This window comes from Lineus longissimus, chromosome 3 (assembly GCF_910592395.1).
Source record: "Lineus longissimus chromosome 3, tnLinLong1.2, whole genome shotgun sequence".
Lineage (NCBI taxonomy): Eukaryota > Metazoa > Nemertea > Pilidiophora > Heteronemertea > Lineidae > Lineus > Lineus longissimus.
In genome coordinates, this window is record NC_088310.1 from 739,276 (window position 1) to 758,907 (window position 19,632).

At 41.4% G+C, this 19,632-nt stretch overlaps 1 protein-coding gene across 5 annotated transcripts in view; it reads left to right on the plus strand.

The window, feature by feature from the left end:
- LOC135485174 (sprouty-related, EVH1 domain-containing protein 2-like) overlaps positions 1-19,632 on the plus strand; it is a 52,683-nt gene that overhangs the window by 6,143 nt on the left and 26,908 nt on the right. The window contains exons 1-4 of one of the 5 annotated variants that reach the window (XM_064766967.1): positions 692-961; positions 5,924-5,995; positions 14,063-14,243; positions 17,311-17,485. In XM_064766967.1, the coding sequence (XP_064623037.1) occupies positions 936-961; positions 5,924-5,995; positions 14,063-14,243; positions 17,311-17,485 (454 nt within the window). In that variant the 5' untranslated portion in view covers positions 692-935. Of the gene's footprint in view, positions 1-691; positions 962-5,923; positions 5,996-9,546; positions 9,681-14,062; positions 14,244-17,310; positions 17,486-19,632 lie in introns of those variants that run through there. The other 4 variants (XM_064766965.1, XM_064766969.1, XM_064766970.1 and 1 more) reach the window with 4 other exon arrangements.

Genomic DNA, 19,632 nt, shown 5'->3' on the forward strand with positions numbered 1-19,632 from the left:
TCATCTCGAAGCATGGTCCCATTCATAATACAATGGTTCCTATCCCAGGCAGAATTATGAATGAATTACCCAAGTACGCAGTTTGGTGATGTTGTTTATGACGCCAAGAGACTTACTTTGAGTAATTTTTATTCGCGTCATACACAGGTAACTCTGATTGCAATTACAGAACACGCTTGGTTAGTGGGCGATATGTAGCTTTACATTCGTGCGCTTACTGTTATATAAAAAATATGGCTTGATAGAGGGGTTTAGTACTCCTAAAAACGAATGGCCTCGAGCGCCTTCAAAGCACATGCTCCTCAGTGATGTCATCGTTGTCGTTATGCTGATTGGATAGTCACAACCAATCTAGCAGTGATTGGTCGCTGGGAACACGGAATACTTTACATGAGTTATATCAATGTAACACATCGTTAGAGTCGCTTTAGGCGATGTGCTTATACTGTATTCTGGATACATTTGGGTCAGGGGAGTTTGAATCCACTAAATTCAATGGCGAATGCAACAACTAAGGTCAAAGTTCCCACGCAATTTATGAATGAAGGCTCCATCGCCAACCCTACTCCAGAGGTCATTTGCATAATAAAGTCGGCACTATTTTCCCATCATTGCACCGATGTGACACGGATATGTTCATCCGCGAACACCTGCACCTAAAATCTCGACTTCATCGATTTGGGATGGAAAATACTGGAATAAAATTCCGATTTAGTTGTTTATGAATCCAATACATCGCAATCTTGAATGCTTTAGATATTCAGGCAACCAGAAGAAAATGACTAGCGAACTATATTCAGTTCGATTATATTACACTTGTTTCAAGCATTACGTACATGCGATTGGATAGGTGACTACAGTGTTTTAGTTTCGTTCAGTTTTGGATAGGGAAAGGAGAAATAAATACAATAAAATGTAGGATTTAGACAAACGAAATGACTGAACCCCAGAACAAGCAGGAGTGAGTACCAAATATGTCATGTTATGTCTTGAACGTCCCTCACATTTGTGGAAACGATTCATGAATGCGTGTGCAATGTGTATGCATGGTCCAAAATGGACGACTGTCTTTCTATGGTCGGTTTTATATGCTGTATTCGTTGGGCTCCTGCGTTTATATTGAATGTGTCAGCTGGTTTATTGAATGTGTTTGGCATATTTCGGGTGTTACATTTTCCAAGGCATCTAATGTACGAATCATTTGATGCAGTTATCACAGTGTAATCGCGGGGTAAAGTTGGTGTACTCTTCATCGCCGCCATTTTCTCACACTCCACATCCACCATCCCAGTTTTCATTCATAAAAACCGAACGCGATCCTCGCAACTCGCGCCTAAAACAGGCGGTCTGACAGTAGATTGAATGTTACAAAAGCAAGATGACTTGTTATTCTTTGTGATAGCCTTGGCTTTTTATGTTTGTGGTGTCTAGAAATAGTGTTTTGTCGAAAAATACATTTTATACTCTGTTTCAAGTTTTTACACTCCCACCTTGTCTGGAAAACCCGTTCACTAATTGACGTGGGTCACGTGACCAATTCCATTCATATATTTCCTGTGTGACGTGACCAAGCAATTAGGCAACTTCCTACAGAATGGATGTGTATATTCTGCATTGGTATTGGTTGCCTCAGTGTCCTTATTCACCAATGGGTATTGCATAATGCATAGCTGTGCATATCCATGAATGGACCAATTACTGATCAATGGAATTTGAACAATGAATGGTCAATGCCATTGGCATTGGTTTTCATTGACGAAACCGAGCTGGTGTCAATTGTAAAATGTTTATCATGCTTGTTTGGATCATGTTTATTTTTTTTAAATATATTGATTGAACATAAAAAGTCCACGATTCCAGTAAAGTGATGATACATGAAGTCCTTTGTTACGCTATTGGTGTATGACATCAGAGAGTGTGTCATCATTGGTTAAATCATCAATTGCTGGTAAAATTTATGATATTAATCAGTGGTGATTGAGACTGGGGTTATAGTTTTGGTTGATATCCATGAGTAGAGAAGGCAAATTCAGGAATTGATAAATTGATTGTAGTTTTAACTACATGTACATTCACTGACTACTGTATTAAATCACCCCAAGGAGTTTGTCTTTATTGTCCTCATGACTTGCTTGAATTGGAAGGAGTTGGTAGAAGTTATGTGTCAAGTCTGTAAATGTATGTAATAATCAAAATTATAGGAAGTACTGTTGAAAATGAATGAAGAGTCAAAAGCCTGTAAGTTTTCAAAATGGCAGAACATGTACATCGTTTTGGTGTACATGTATCCATCCGACATTAATTTTAAAAAGGTGTGTGTACAATTCATGAAATTGCATACTTGGACTTTGGAGGTCAAGATGGGTATATCTGGTGACATCTCTCAGTATGATACAGATAGTCTAATACTTGTTGACCTGTCACCTGGCTGCCGAATATCTTGATGTGAATCTCATGATTACGATTGATTTTGAAAAGAGTATGGACAATACAAGTATATGATTGCCGTGTAAAACTCTTGACCCATTATTTTGGTCACTGGGTCAGAAGTTTGTTCATCAAGTTCATGTTCGTATCAATAGTTTATCTTAACAGGAAAGAGATTCAATACATGTGTATGTAACCAAATGTAGACTGCCTAGATTTGGAGGAAAAAAAATTAGACGCAGTGAAAAACAAACATTTGAGGGTTTGGCCTGTTGAATGATTTTGTTCTCCTACCAAATAAATATATGAAATTTGACATCATAAGCTGTTGAATCCTGATCTTGATCAAGTCTTTGATTAACCCTGTGAATGATTCAACACGATATTATTGGGACAGACCGCAGGAGCCTGGATGTAGGAAATAGGAAGCTCATGAATAGAATTGGGTAAGCTGGATATAGGCCTATTCCTAGAAATCTGGGGCTGGTAAAATGCAAATGTGCTATGTACAGGTGTTTCGTTGTGTTGGCTTGAAAATATTATTGGGCTTACATTACATTGTACATGGGCATTGGCCGACATTGTACATGTACTGTAGGCTTAGCTTAGGCCTACCACCTGACCAAAAGGATATTGAGTTGAGAGCACTATCAATGTCATCGCAGTCATTAGTGTACTTATGAAGATCAAACTAAAAGATCTTGTCATGCCCTGCTGGTGGCAGTGATAAAGTGCAACCAAATTCAACTTTTTAACTTTCATCATAAAATGTAACAGACTGTAAATGGTCTCGCTCACGTCTGTCTGTGTAGTGACCAGGAGGACCAACCACTTCTGAAGCTACCTTCACCAGCTAAAATGTGACTGTTACATCATTATCATCCTCAGCAACAATACTGGCTAGACAGAACACTGAGCAAGCATTAAAAGGAGCACTCCGTCAACATGTAATGCACAGTGGGCCAATTGAAGAAAATGGAAGCAGTGTCTTCCCTGACAGTTTTGAACACATTTAGATGAATATGTGTAAAACAGGGCCTCTTAGACCTAGTCCTAGTCCAATATTTCATTTGAAAAAAATATTTTTTCCCCAGAAACGAGGGGATATCAAGCATCATGGCATTCAGCCACAACAGTCAGAATATCCAAGAATTACATAAAGTAAAATCGGGTTACATATAGGTTACCGGCAAATAAATAAGCAACCAAATAGTACCAAGGTTTTTACAGTGCAAACCGATTGTGAACAAATGATTTCGTAGAAGTTGAGATTTGATCCCTTCCATACATTGAGTATCCATCTTGATCACCTGTCGAAGTCCAAATCACAAGTGAATTAGATATTTTGAATATGTATTGATCAAATTGCATTTGTTTGATATGCCTCATCAGTACATGTATTTATAAGGCTTATCAAATTTAAAATGAATGGATGCTTGTTAAGTTGTCAGACATGCAAGTGGCATTCTGATTCTGAACGAGTGTCTTCCATCTGTCTTTCATTTAGTGGGACACGCTTGCTTCAGATAATGACTTGCTCTGGTGGGACGCATGGCTTGCATCTGCTCAGAAGTGTGAGCAGCTCCAAGGCATTCAAACATGTCAAAGGCTCTAGGGCCTACATGTACATGTCACACTAAGTTGAGGATTGGGTTGATGCTGGCATCAACTAGCTTGCTGTGAATGATTGCTGTTGATCCCGTTGGGAATGACGATGTGGGGATCTCTCATAGAAAATGGGCATTACTGTTGAGGCCCGCTGTTGATCCGGGCTTTAGATGTGAGGGTCTCTGTTGGAGGAAGGGACATTGTTGTTGATTCGTTTGGATGTTAGAGCCTCTGTTTTTGGAAAAGGAGCACTGTTGTTAGTCTCTTTGGTTGGGAGGGTTTCTCTCGGGGTTTATTGGTCCCTCTGGATGCTGCACTTTGATTTTTTTCACAAATGTAGCTAACATTGAGCAGTTGCGGTCTCTGCCCAGCTGCAGTCAAATTGCACCTTTCCCAATCATTGTGTGGAAGATGGATTTATATAATAATGTCTTTGTGGGTCATGTTCCATGCTCATATTATTCAAGGAAAAGGGAATTGAGCTGGATGATGGGCTAAAGGCTGTTTACAGGCCGACTGGAGCAGCTGGCTCTCAACAGCAGCGTAGATATCCTCTGGTGAGATGATGGTAATGGAATATGCGAACAGGAAGTGCAAAAAATCACTCGCACATGTTTGCAGTAGTTTGGGTCATGTGGTGGCTTAATTTAGCATGTTGCACTTAGGCAGGTATACTGAGGTATAGGTGATGTGGAGGAGACTGTAGGCTTCAGGTATATAAAACAGGTAACAGCCTACATAATATTAGGCCTTCTTGGGGGCAAGAATTATAGGTACCGAATTATAACAAACCTCTAACATTGTACACATTGTGTAAATGTTGGTATAGCCCTAGTTTCCATAGGATTAGGACTGCCTGTGTTTTATTGCTAAACCTTCCATTTGGAGCATTTACTGTTTGCAGCCACTCCACTCTGAAAGAGCTACCCATCTTGCAAAAGGTGACTAGTGCAAGTGAAGTAATAGTATAAAGAATGTGGTTCAGGGTAGCCAAAATTCTCATGATTCCAAACTAAGGTCAAAATTTGGCAACTGTATCTCAGTTTTAAACCAAGCTGTTGGCCTTTGCCATCAACTTTGAAAATTAGGTGTTTGATATCAATCTTAAAAATGATGACATTGCAAATATTATACTATGTACATTGCAATATGGACTAGAAGGGGTGGATACATTTAGGCCATGGATGTATAGAATGTCAACTGTTGTGCATAAATTGTAGCCCCATGTATAATGGCATTGGAGTGGTATTGAAGTGATATGAATATCTCTATGTTAGGGCATTTGCTGATCATAATGCCTGCTCTTGTCATATGCTCTTGCTGGGTACCATTCAGTCAGTGTGTTGGTCTTTGGTCGAAAGCCATGCATTACTACAAAACATGTGTTCATTTGCAATGAGTAGATCACAGTCCTTTCCTAAATTGTGTAGAAAAGACCCTATAACAAGCTGTTCACCAGCACAGATGATGCAGGGCCAGGCTGTACTCTTCAAATTATGATTTTTTTCTCTCCGATTGTCTGTCAACAAGCCGATGATTGCCAAACTATGCAAATTATCAACAGTATCCTCTCCAATGACACCCTTGGGACGAACAAAGGCTAAAATAGGGTAGTCTCCTGATTACAGAGGTTGAATTGTATAGAAAAAACTCATTTGGTTTAAAATGACTGTCCTTGATATAAAAGGGTGTGTTCTGCTGAGAGGTATCCACTAAAAGAGGTTCCACAATCTTGTAAATGAGAAGTCATCTTGCGGGGTGTCCCCTCTGCCTATAATGTGAGCGAGTGCATGGAGTGAGTGTGTGTGAATTTCATGTATGTCATGTTGGTATAGAAAAGTTAAGTTAGCTGCAGCATTTTCACATGGAGCCCGATCCTATTTTCTAGTGCATCAAGATATTGGGACCTAGACTGTTTGAAAAAGGCAGAAGAGGTTACAGCAAGTGCAAAGTTACTAAGGTAAGCTTGGTTTCGTGGGCCAGTACAAGTTTCCTTTATCGGTTGGCTTTCATCTGTGGCACCCAATTTTTTTAGGAACCCTTTGTTTTGTAGTGACATGTACCAGGTCCTGTTTTATACCGTTTGTTTGATGTGATGGGATATTTCTTTATTTTGCAATTTTGGACATTAGACCATCCACCGTAGAGCTGAGCTTTATGTCTAAACGCAACGACCCTTATCGGTGATGTACGCTTGAAACTATTGAATCCATGCACCTTCCTGCTCCGCGGATGGTTTCCTTGTCCTGCACCATGTTTATGCTTCTTGCTTGATCCTTGGTTGTTAGCAGCATGATTGGCCCCTTCCCTTTACTCAAAAGCTCCAAAGAATCAGAGATTACTGCAAAGAGGGGTACAAATTACTTTAGAGAGGAATTGTTCTTCCTTTCTGAGGCCATTTTCTCCCTAACTGCTTTCTCCACGTGAGTGGTGGTTGCAGATCTGGTGAGCCCTGGACGCGGCCTGCTCGATGTAGTGACCTGATGGATGTCTCGTGCGTCTCCCTGAGCCTTGTGTGCATGAAACTGTTGTATAAATGGACGAGATTGTGAATCCCCATTGTTGTTGTTGTTCTTGTCTTCATGCCTCTAGGATGTGTGTTGTACATGTACATCGTATGAAGTCTGTGTAACTTGCTGTTGTGAACATTTGTACTTTTTTCCGACTTACTTTTCTGTTGGTTTTCAGGGATTAGTTTGTTCTCCTTTGGTTTTCAGGGAGTAGTTTGTTCTTCTGTTGGTTTTCAGGGAGTAGTTTGTTCTTCTGTTGGTTTTCAGGGAGTAGTTTCTTCAGAAATGTAATTTTCTGAGATAATCCTTGTTGCTGCTGTGTTGTATCATGCCTCATGTGTATTTATTCCTGTTCATCTGCCATGTTGTGTAAGTTTGCTGTTGTGAACTATGCTTCTTTTTATTTTCTACTGACTACACAGATTATTTCAATTTTCAGGAAAACTTGGCTTCAGAAGCTAAAATACTCCTCAAGGCTTTCGATTATTTCATGGTATTATCCATTGAAATACAATGTCAGAACAAGACTCATCATTATGGCAGGCAAAACGTTTTATGCCACATGTAGTTTGGTTTGGGTGCTGGATCTGTTCTTTTTCTGTTGGGCCGTATTTCTCTTATAGCAAGCTAAATCCCATTTGAGAAAACGTTCATTGCCAAACATCAGTATAGCAGCAGCGCCCACTGTCAGATCTGCCATTTCAATATGACTGGCCACCTCTTCACCGTGGCATGGCGACCTCGCAATGTAACCACCTGTTAGCGACGTGTCCTCAGCCTCAGTAAGGTGCAAACCTTATTCTCCTGGGCTAGCATCAGAAAATGCATTGCTTCCATTCAGAAAACGGTAATTTTGTAGCCATCTTAGACTGGTTTCCATGGCAACTGGTGTAAACTTGTGCTAGATCCCTGTAATTTTTGTCATCTTAGATATTCTGGTTGTTGAAACATCGTCAACGTCCATACATTGCGATTGCTGTAATAAGACATACTCTAGATCCTCTGATCTAAGCTAGTTTATCATGTAGAAATCAAAACAAGGGCCAGGGATGGGGGGAATATGACATTCTGTGTTGTAAACACATTGTCTATTCAAATTGAACATGTTGAATGGTATTGAATGTCTATGTTGCATGATACATGTATCTGCTTGAATTGTCTATTCAGAACAGGGGTACAATGTAGAGTTATGAGGTAGGCCTGATCTAACCAGCAGGTGAACCGTAGAAAGTCTCAAGCCATAACATCCTTCATTCATGTCCTTTCATGTACCGTATTTTCCGGATTATCCCCCGCACTGCCATATGACCCGCACCCCCTTTGACCATTACCTAAAGCCACGCAAGACCCGCACCTGATTATGACCCGCACTGCTCCAAGACCCGCATTCTCCAAAAATAGTAAGCCATTCATTGATGTTGAAATCCTAGAACCGCCATGTTTTTTTTAATTGTTAACCAAAGTGGATCAATTCCAGCATGGCCGTAACTTGTTTTCCCTAGCGGAGACATCACAAACTATGCGATCATGGCGGAAATATTGGTTGAAAACAATGCGAAAACGATGGACATAAATCCTTATCAAGTAACCAGTTTGGTCCCCTTTTTTTTCTTTGGGGTTGGGGCTTATCCCTCTCAGAATCCACGCAAGACCCGCACCTTTGTATCACCCGCACCCCCCCTTTTTGGGGCTTTTTGAGGGCAAAAAGCCGCGGGTCATACACCGGAAAATACGGTAATCTTTATGGGAGACAAGGGGTTAGGAATCCACTAAAAAGCGATTTTGCTTTTTGAATCTAATTACCCCAGTCTGTCTTAATTAGTCATAAATAATGTCCCACTTTCTGCCGATATTGTCTTTTCTGTGAATGCCTCTTTCATGTCTTTATCATAAAGGGTTAATGGAGATACTAGGCCAATGTACTACCAAATACACAAGTCATTCAAAACCACCTACACAATAAGAATTGATCTAAGTTATAGTACTTGTACCTGTATGTGTACAATGTGAGCATAGTTCAGTACCTGGCTGTACAAAATTGCATGTAGGCCAAGTGTGTCAGTTTTTATCTGAAGACATTCAACAACTTGAACCAGTGGAAACATCCTCGACCTGTACAGAACTGTACACAGTATGTTATGTACACACCACACAAAGACTTGAAGAACACAGAAGCCATCTACATGCCTGCATGTCCGGCCAACCCTCCACAGGATTTTAAAACTCACACTTATTTTTTAAAGGAGCAGGCCATTTTAGGCCTACCTCCGTCGAGTTATCCTTATAAAAAAGTCCCCAAAACTGTGGTAAAAAGATTGTTTTTAAGGTTGGGTCCTATCCCCCCTCCTGTAATGAAGGTAGAAGTCAACCAACAACAACTTCACAACTACATGCTCTGGGACTATTCGTCCAGTCCTGTTATCAACATGATCAAGGGGAACAAAGAGTCAGTTATGTCTCCTAATTTATCCATGAGTAGTAGCCATGATGTTCTCCTACCGTGGTCGTCTCCCTCAAATGCTTTGTAAAGAACATCTCTTCCTAAAGTTACTGTTTAAAGGTTAGTGAAATGCAGGGATATCTGAACGAAACTCTTCTTTTTGAGAAAGCTGGTTTGATTTTTAGAATCAGAGATACCTGTGAAATGAATGAATTTGTTTCCTGTTTAACAAACTAGTTCATTTTAAAACCAGATTTCCCCATGGCTAAAGTTCCCAGCTATTTCCTATGATGTTTTCTCGACTGCTACCACACCAGCCTTTGCAACTGGTTTTCTTCCATCCACACAACCACCTTGAATGCATGCACACCTATCTGTTCATTCAGAACCTATAGATCGTTAAGTTGGACTCGTTCAGCCTAGCTCCCCTCATGCATCATTGGTGTCGCCCTGCTAGTTTATCACCACTATACATACACTCTTCCTGTTGTTTTTTTTGCGCTGTTCCTTTGATATAGACTTTCTGTGAGATGAAACGTGCTAGAAAATGGATTGGACTCGAATCAAACCAGCTTTCAAATGGAATTGTGTGTTTCTAGACTAGATTTTCCAAGGGACACATTAGCATAAAGGTCCCTCGGTGCATAGAATAAGCCTCGATAATGTTTGTTGCATTTTCAAGCTATGAGAACAAGGTAGGTGATAGATTCCTCCTCTTCTTGTGCCACTGTTATTAGTTTGTGTTTTCATCAGTATTTCTCATTCCGTACATTTTGTTGACAAAAACTTCAATTTGTTCAATGATCGGGTTGATGACCTCGACCGCTCGATCAGCTGTTCTGTGTCGGGTCATCATAGATGCAAAACTTATTATGTGCAACTGGTGTATGACCAGTTTAAATCAGCCTTGAGCCTATTTATTGAGGTAGGGTTTTACTGGAATCTTAGTACAGTACCACTCTTTCATGGCTGTGCCTGGTTTACTGGCTGCGAAAACCCGCTCAAAAATGGTCGTTTAATCGCCAAGGATTCTTGTGCTGCAGAGAATGTGCCTTGTATTGATTATTTGGTGCAGATCGTGCACACTCCTCACGGAGAGCGTAGGCGTTGGTTATCTGGACACTTCAGGTGCCATATTCAAGAAACGAGGGATTTTCCTCCATGTAGTTTATGTTCCCAGAATTAGGTTTTAGTATAGTGACGCCCTTGCTACGCTTTACCTAATACGTTGCAAAACATGTTTGATTCAGCTCTTCCGGAAGAAGCCTTTTTTATTCGCCAGGCTCTAAAAAAGAACTGACTGCTGAGCTGCGGTAGTGAAATGAAGCTTTTGCTTGTTCTGTTGGAAATTGGAAATTTCAAGATTGCATGCCAAGTGGAGAAGGCTGTCTGGGATGATGTGCCTTCACTGAAGGTAGTCTTGTCCATTTATTTCACGGGGTTTGCTAACCCCGATAGATCATAGGCCTGCATTGGTCAGTCAGTCATCAATTCATTGGTATAGACCTTTGTCTTAAATTTGCCAGTACTTTCTTCTTGAAAGATTCATTTCAGTGCCATCCATTTACTGCATGCCCTTTCTGTCAATTTTTCAAAGGCATGGCAGATAAGGACAACGCACATCCCTGCCCTTGGACATTTCTTTCTGAAGATGTAATTCTGTAGTTCATTCTAAAGTTGAAAGTTTCTGTATACCCTTTCTTGAGTAGACTGTGTTGTCGGCAAAGGGCCAACACTGGGCAAAGATGCTCAATTGATGTCGATATACAATTTCTGTGAAAAGACATGTCTCTCTTGTGAGAAGACAAGTCGGCTTCTGGCAATCGTTATCATCATGAACAAATCTAGACGTTGTTAAATCGCTGTCCCTGCACCATTTTTACGTGACCCAGACTATAACTTCCTCCCACCCCTGAATGGCGGGTGACTCGAGAGTTGCTCCTCATGCGGACATCCAGGATCCGAGGACAATTGTCTGCACAGGAAACACAGCGGGACTATTCAGGAGAACTTTTTACCATTTGTTAGCGATTGAAAACGGCAACAAAAGATTGAGAAAGATGACAGTAAAACTACTCGTCTCTGGTTTAAAGATATTAGATTTTTGATAATAAGTTTTTCTGTGGTTGACCCATTTTGATTTTCCTGCGCACTTGTGTTGCATGGGTAATGGTCATCATGTGCAACTCCCCTTTGAGTATTGTTGAAGTTTCAAGCTGAGTAAGAGCGTGAGAACTCTTGGGCTCTTTGAATTCAGGATTCAATTTGGAAATGATTCATTCACTTGGCCGATAAGCGACAGAAACAGCAAATTGACTTGCTTACATGTAGGAGATCAGGCCATTTGGAAAAAACTTCATGAAATGCAGCTCAGTTTTTAGTTTTTGTGGCACTGCTTTTGACGATTCACGTTCCTCGATATCAGACAGTGAACACAAGTTATTACATTCAACTAGCTGCTGGAAATGGATTGCATGCATTTTATAGTATTTGGAAGGAAAATGTGCTCAATATTTGCAGCCAACTCCCTGGCAGACTTGTTCGGTGTTGGTTACTACAACAAAACATGACATGATGAAACAAACCTTCAATCAAAATACCTTTTGCAATTTTTAATTGGGTCTAAAGTGAATGAAGGCGTCATTGACATTCCTTCTGCGCACATATACCTAAGTATGTCGGCCTGTAAGTATTAGAGTCCCATCCTAATGTACACATCGAAACCCTTTCGTATGCATGACTGGGGACTAATGCAGTGAACAATGTCTCACTGGAATCTGAAGTTGTGACATGGTAAGTAACATGGCATTCTCCGAATGATCCTCTTGGATGGACATACTCTGCGTAGTTTGCGGGTGTTGTCACCGTTTATTTTTGGTAAATTTCTCGTTGTGAAGTTAATACCTGATAAAAGGTGCCACAAATTAGACTAAGATGGGAGTGCTATCAAAAGTGAAAAGCCTCAATCATCTCCACGAAATATTGTTGACAAACTGGTGATTGCGCTGGCCAGCATAAGGCTTGCCTCAATGTTAGTGCATATGAACCTTGCAGAATGGTAATATCACTGAGTATTTTCAACCTCGAAGTAGAACAGCCCAATTACATTCATTGGCAGTATTAGTGCGGCAGTTTAGTGAAAACCAACTGGCTCCAAACTCATCAGAGTCAGACTATTTCATTAGGTTTGGTTGCTGGAGACCTGAATGTACTTCTATGGTCTGTTTCCAAACAAAGCTATTTGAGATTTGATGTTCGTCAGACTCGAGAGTGTTATATCGGGCTATGAACAAATCTTTGCTCATAGTGCTAGTCTCTTTTGATTTTTTCGTTGGCTAATGTCTCCCATGATCTCAGTATGGACAGATATATCAATTAGGCCTCATAGAGATGACCATATCTATCTGGCTGTATCATTGTGATCTTTGCATCGTTGTGATTTCCTGCGGAAGTCATGCTCGCTGGCAAGTGCAGCACCTGCAGGCTGAAACAATGTCACATCCACCAGGTCTTCAAGAGGATGTCTCAACCTGGACAACAATGCCCTGGCCAGTCAAAGTGGACACAGTGGATGGACCTGCTCTCACCAAGCCATCCAGACAGGTTTCAGACCATTCAGGGCCATTGTCTGGCCATAATGGCCCTAGCCAAATATTGATCCATTCACTGAGCTTTGTTCGTGACAGTTGACCTCACACCAGAGCAAGCAGGCACACAAAACACTAGCCATTGCACTTCCATTTTAATCCCTCCACTGCAGTTAATAGCCACAAGTGGTTGGCGCTAGCAGGGCCCCGAGATTTCGAGGGTTGATGTCCCTTCGATGCAACGGATGCTTGGGTCAGTATTGCCGATTTTCCATGTACAACCTTGTGATAGATTGTGACACAAGTTATTTCCATGAAATAGGCCTTACTACAATGTCACAATCAGGTTTTCAGTTCGGTCAGATTAGTTTACCAATCTTGAGGGTTAACCTCAAGATTGCACCTATCCTGTACATTCAGGACAGTCACCAAAAAACCTGAACTATAATTAGGCGAGTGTCGCTCTATTTAAACTGGCCAGACAATATCATAACCACTGGCTTTATCAAGTAGATCGGGCAAACTTCAACACCACAATGATGTCATGGACATTGTTCTGTACATTCCATGTTTCCCACTTTCATCTTGGGCCATTTTGTAACTTCTATGCATTGAGGAGGGTTGTGGTAAAATGGGAGTTCATTCCGCAAGTTCTGCAACGCGTTATGGGTAAGGAGGTTGCTATATGACGTAAACTTTGTGCGAATGTTCGACCCTCAAGTTGTGACCTATCTGTAATGTGTGATGCCTATCCTCCTTAAAATAACATTTTTGGGACTTTGACTTGTTTTATTTTGATGTGGGTCAGCTGGTCCTCCGTTCCCTTGTTGATACCCTTGGAGAACATCCCCTTCCTGGTGCATCCTTTTCTTGCTCTGATGAACTCTTGGTCACTGCTGAGAAGTGACCCTTCTCCTTGGAGGATGACAACCTTTGAGAGTTTTGGATTGGCCCAGTCCTGATCAATTCTCTACGCCCCTATCATGCTGGAGGTTATGAGTACTTTCTTTCCAGCTAAAGGTATCCTTTTCTTTATAATTTGATTTGATGAACTCCTGGTCGTTGCAGAGATTGCCTTGCTTGAACGTTATTCTCCGCTAGCTGTTGGTTGTAAATCATCACACTACGGCACTGGCAGGAAGTGGGCTATCTTTCCGCTGTATCTTGGCATGGGTTAAGGTCAGGAAGTGCTGGTTATGTTGATTAGGCAGCTAATACTGGTAAAATGGGCATACCGCGATCATACTTTGAAAACCATATACCACATAACCCTTTGCAACTGATACTGGTAAATTGGGCGTACCACTATCATACTTTGAAAACTATATGGCCCCTCAACATCATTTTCCAGGTTCAAACATCAGTAACTTTTCAGATTGTATGTTTGTGTTCGTGACTTGTTGATAATTTGTTTTTATTGAAAAATACTGAAAATGTTACCTTTTGTTTTGAAAATGTTATCTTATTTTGTGTTTCTTGTGTCTTTCCAGTGACGACTGCCTGGTTCAGGTCAGAGCACAGGTCATGACCCGTGACGATGAATTAGTTGGCTGGGTGCCCATGGGTGGTGGGGGTTGGAGTGCGGTGGGGCTGATGAAGCGCCTCGTTGGCAGTGGTGAGGATATCAAACCTGAATACGTCATCCAAGGAGAGAGGGTCTCCGATAAATCTGTAAGTATATCTTGTATTCCTTGAGTATGTAGGCTGCGACATTTCAACCAGTCATTCCCGCACTGTTTTCAAGCAGAACGATGCCCAGAGAACTGGTTGAAACATCACAGCTTATACTATAATACTCAATCAACATTTCCAGTATAGCTTGCTGCATGAAACAAGCTGTGGCCTGTTCAAAATTGCACAAGTGAACCCAGGTCCCTGGGAGTGTACTCTGTCGGGCTATATTTCTTTCCGCTAAATGTTATCCTTTTGAAAACTGATCAGACAGAAGCAAGAAGAATCTGCATCTTGGTATTCTGATGTATTTATCTTGTCATTGTGATCGTCATCATTCAAAATATGGCCATTTCCACCATCTCGCCCGCCAGCGTCTGTGTACTGTTGCCATGAGAAATATTCCTGGAAATATGTGAAGTGTGTTTTGGCACTGTAGTTCAGTATGAACTCAGTTGGCAACAATAGCAGTTGTACCAAAACAAGGAATGTACTTTTGTTCTTGAGGAAGTTGTGAGCTGGTCATTTTTAATGGGGGTCAGGCATAGCCTCGGAGGAGCACAAATTGTGCCAGTGTCATGATTCTCACTGGTACACCTCCATTTTTCAAGACCACAGATAAAAAATCAACATCCAGCAGTTTTGAAATAAGTTGTAATGTAAATCAGGGCTATAAATCAGATGTGGAAATGATAGAGGCCTCATGTCACGAGTTGTATTGGTCCCACATCATCCAGGCCTTTCAGTGCACTTCCCCTTTCTCATATTGGTAGTGGAAAAGGCCCGAGACTTGATCTGGATGGTCCCGCATGAGATTTGATTGAACCAAACTATAGCTTTAGGCTGGTATTGAATTGTCCATGTTACATGTTTGTCACAGTTGTTATGACACTTGCACTCATTGTCCCTCTCTTTGTTTTACTGATGTCAATGATTACTTTCATTTGCCCCAGTGATATAATGACCTGGTCAATAAGATTAGGCTGAAGAGGGCAGAGAACCAGTACGTTTCTTGAAAATAGATCATCGGTCCTGTACCAACAATTTTGTGCCAACCATGAGCAAAGTGTATCCTGGCTTCATGACCAATGTGACCCCATCCTGGGTTGACCGTGCAAATACCAACTGACTACAACAAAATACAAAGCATGAACTATGGCACACTTCCTGTCCCCAATCGAAGGTTGCCAAATTCTGGCGATATATTTAGTAACCCATTGAAAATGTTATGAAGAGAAACCAGTGGGAGGAATTTCATGAAAAATGTTGCATGGGGTGGTGTTCTTCATTGTCCTTGGAGGGCAGTCAGTTCCCTCACCCTTGCATGGCAGATATTCCATAGACCGTGAGTCTGAAAGTAACTGGCTATCACTAAAGCACCTCACACACAAGAAGATTTTTGCTGCGATCAAATTTCAAAAGACTAATATGTGATCTTGCTGCAATATTTGGATTAAAATGTTCAGATCAGATTTATCTTGCAGTCCTTGTGTAAAACTCTGCGATACAGAAGGCAACTCTCTGCAACAGATCTGGTTTTTCCTGGGTGTACCAGTTACCTTCTAGTGTCGGTTTCCTCCTACAGCAGAAAGTCTTGTCCAAAGTAACCTTGAATTAGAAATGACGGTGCTATAAATCTTCCATGGGTTGAATTATGAATTATTGCACCATAGCTCACCAGCCTCAAAAACTTTTTATTGAGTGTCGGAGAATGCAGTTTGTTCTGTCAGAATGTCTGGTGACAAAGACTGACCGAGATTCCCTCACCCCAAATTACCACCTAGAATTGATTAACAATTACTCCATATCGGGAATTCTCTGCCTGTTGTAAGAGGTAAATTGCTCATTTCCATTTTGGTGGGTATAATGAGCAGGTTGATCCAGGTCAGTTGGGGCAGTTGGAAGGTTTTATTTCCTCCTCGGAGTGATACCGTACTCTGACCTCGCCTCCAATGTGGCATTGTTAGTTCTCTGTACACACCGTGATGAGCTTATCATTGTGCTTTGTCCCATTGCAGTTCCTTGCCATCCTCGAATGTGACCTCTCCCTTCATCTACTACATGCCCCCCTCCCCCGGCATGTTATGTTCAGTTCCCTCACACATTCCCTGCCATATTTGACCCCCAAATGTTTTGACACTGCAAGAAGTCTGGTACTCCCCCATCAACTAGACGGACACGACCAAACACTTCATGCTGAATTGCCCATATCATCCAACACAAAGTCCCACCTCAAATATTTGTTGAGATATTAGTGATGCAAATGACTGGAAATGTGAATCATTAGGAAAATTTGAGGAATTTCGTGCCATCTGTCTTTCATGTTTTATGTATGTTTCTACCCATGTTGCTGCATATAGCACTCTCCAATTTTTGTCTTTATTCTAAATTCATAATTTGATAAACATGTAGGCCTACCAGTTGGGCAAATTGATGTCACAGCCTGCTGTGAGATATGAAATGAGCCTACCAGGGAGGAGGATTACCAACAAATTTATATGTAGTACTGTTGAGAATTCTGGCCCCTATTTGGACAAACTCAACTTGACCCAAGCAGTTTATCAGATATTTCAACCAAAGAAAGCTACTTTCTCCTCCACTACCACCACCTACCCCATTGAGGCTGATGCCAGGTAGAAGTTTCCTCATTCCTGGTAGTTCAGTGTGATATCAAACAAACCTGCTACCCACTGCTCCCCCCCTGCCCGTCACCCCTTGTGGTCTTGACAGTGGTCAGTTTTGTCGATCGAGTGTAATTGGATGCATCCTTTTACAAGCCCATCCCGAGCGATCTCGGGAGTCCTCTCACGAGTGTCCTCTCACGAGTGTCCTCTCACCAGTGTCCTCTCACCAGTGTCCTCTCACCAGTGTCCTCCCACCAGTGTCCTCCCACGAGTGTCCTCCCACGAGTGTCCTCCCACCAGTGTCCTCTCACCAGTGTCCTCCCACCAGTGTCCTCTCACCAGTGTCCTCTCACCAGTGTCCAAGAGGGTATTCTAACTGTACCTGTCGGCACTGTATGTTGCCAACACTTTTTAACCTTCATTATTTCTTGCTCTCTTTTCAGGTGGTTTTAAATTGTAGATTAAAAAAGGACTTACAATATACACAGGCGACGCCAACATTTCACCATTGGCGGACACAGGACAAAAAGTTCGGCCTAACTTTTCAAAAAAATTCGGATGCCCGTGCATTTGACAATGGTGTAAAAAGGGCATTGGAAGATTTATTAGAAGGCACTGGTAAGTCAGTTTTAGATATTTTCAATTTGTATTTCCGTTGTGAGAAAGTAGTAACTGAAGTCATAGCGCAGACCAATTTTTTAAACGAAACTAAAAACCTGATGCAACAACTCGTATTTAAACCAGCTGGCAGTGGAACTGGCTGATCAGTGATGCTCATATCAAATATTTTTAAATCATCATGCAAAAGAGCCGTTTTAGTTACTATGACCTGCGACATGACAATATGACTAGTGATTGCAATCTAACCAATCAGCGACTAGATTCCGACGGCAATTGTCACGATGTCATAGAGGTTACATCACCAAGAGTCATTGGTTTGCAAGACGCTTTAGTCCCTGGTGGTGTGGATTTGGTTGCTTGTGTTGGACAGGCTTCGGTGAAAATGGTCAGCCATGATGGAGCCTGACATCTTGCCATCATTGTGACATGACAGTTCTTGATAAAAATGAAAAACGTCCACGCAGTTTATAGTGTGTTGTGTCATCCCTTGATTCGGTGTTAACCTGTGGACAATTCCATACACAACTGATTCCATGTAGGACTGATTGGGACAGTTGGGACCTGAGTTGCCTCAGAATACCACCATACCTTAGCTGCAGGGTGCTGAGCTCCCCACTTCCCTCCTCTGAAAGTCGAGGAGGGGTGAGATGTCAAGGATAAGCTCTCAGGGTTGTTTTGATTTTGAACAGCCTGTACCATGTGATTTATGCCTGGGCAGTAAATCCATGTATTAGGTATTCCCAACCATTGTGTCATGGCAGCTCTATCCTTGCCTGACATTTAAATCACCTAGCTTAACTTGACTTGAATGGGTTTTAAGTGGATTAGGAATGACATGGATTATCTTTCCATGGATTATCTGTCCAAGCTAATGTCTTGTAAGCATTCAAGTTTTTTGGCCGAACAATGTGAACCCATACTGCACATTTGAGTATAAGTTCACTGATGTCAAAGTAAATGTTCTATACCATTGTTTTTGCATGATAAGCATTGATTGCACTGTGAGCCAGAGCTATTGGTTTATTCAGTAACAATTTCGTAATTTCTAGTGATTTAGGAATGACATGGATGATTGCTTCATTGACTATCCCACCATGTGAATGTTCTGTAACAGTGTAAGCCTCAAGTTGAGACTAATCTCTTGGTCATAGCTAGCAGTTTGTGCTTCTGAACTTGAAAACAGCTCCATAGAAATTCTGAAGGCAGGCAAAGAGGTTGAAAATAGCTTCGTTTAAAAAAATTGGTCTGTGTTGTGATAAAGGCCAGCGCCAACTTGATGATGGTTTGATGTGGCTTATTAGTTGGAAAAACAGAGGTCACCAGTCACCCCAGTCATCTGGAATGTGTTGCCTGCCAACTGGTATTACACTCAGTGTGTGATGAAATGATCTGGCTACCGATACACAGCTGTTGAAGGCAATGTATTAAAAAGGATCATCTCAATCATATGAAATGGCTTTTTTGAGACTAACGTGCATCTGTACTTCCAGCGTGTTTCACTATTGTTAGTTTTGTTATTGCGCACTGTTCACTTGAACGGCCCTGTGCAGAGCTTGGACCAGGAGCTACGCAGCCTCATTCAACCTTTGAACTCAGACAGGGAAAAACCAAGTGCTAAGTGCATCAGAAGGGATTTGAACCCATCACCTCCTACTACAACACCACCACACACACACATCTTCAAACACCATGAAAATGAAAACAGAATGAAATGAAATGCTTGCGGCACTGCGGCAGGAAGTTTCAACCGCATTTGAACGAAACCGAGACTCGCGTCTGTCATGCACAAGTGTCAGCCAGCCCAGCTCTAATTGCCGAGCTGCAATATTGGCTATTTCACTTTCATGACAAATTGATCTGGTCCAAGAAATCAGGGGAATTGTTATGAATTTGCCTAATGAAATAATGATTAGTGCCGTGTATTGACGATTGAGTGCATGTTTGCTCGTAAATGCCAACTCCTGTCAAATATGTGGCTACACTTACAATAAATGCAGCACTGCTCTATGAAAAATGACCTTCGTATAAATGATCCAATAATTTCTTTTTGATTGGGGTGTAAATGATTTAATTGGGTGTGTAGTCATTACCTCTCTTTTTCTCATTATGACTGTATATCTATGCCTACAGTTAGTGTAAAATCA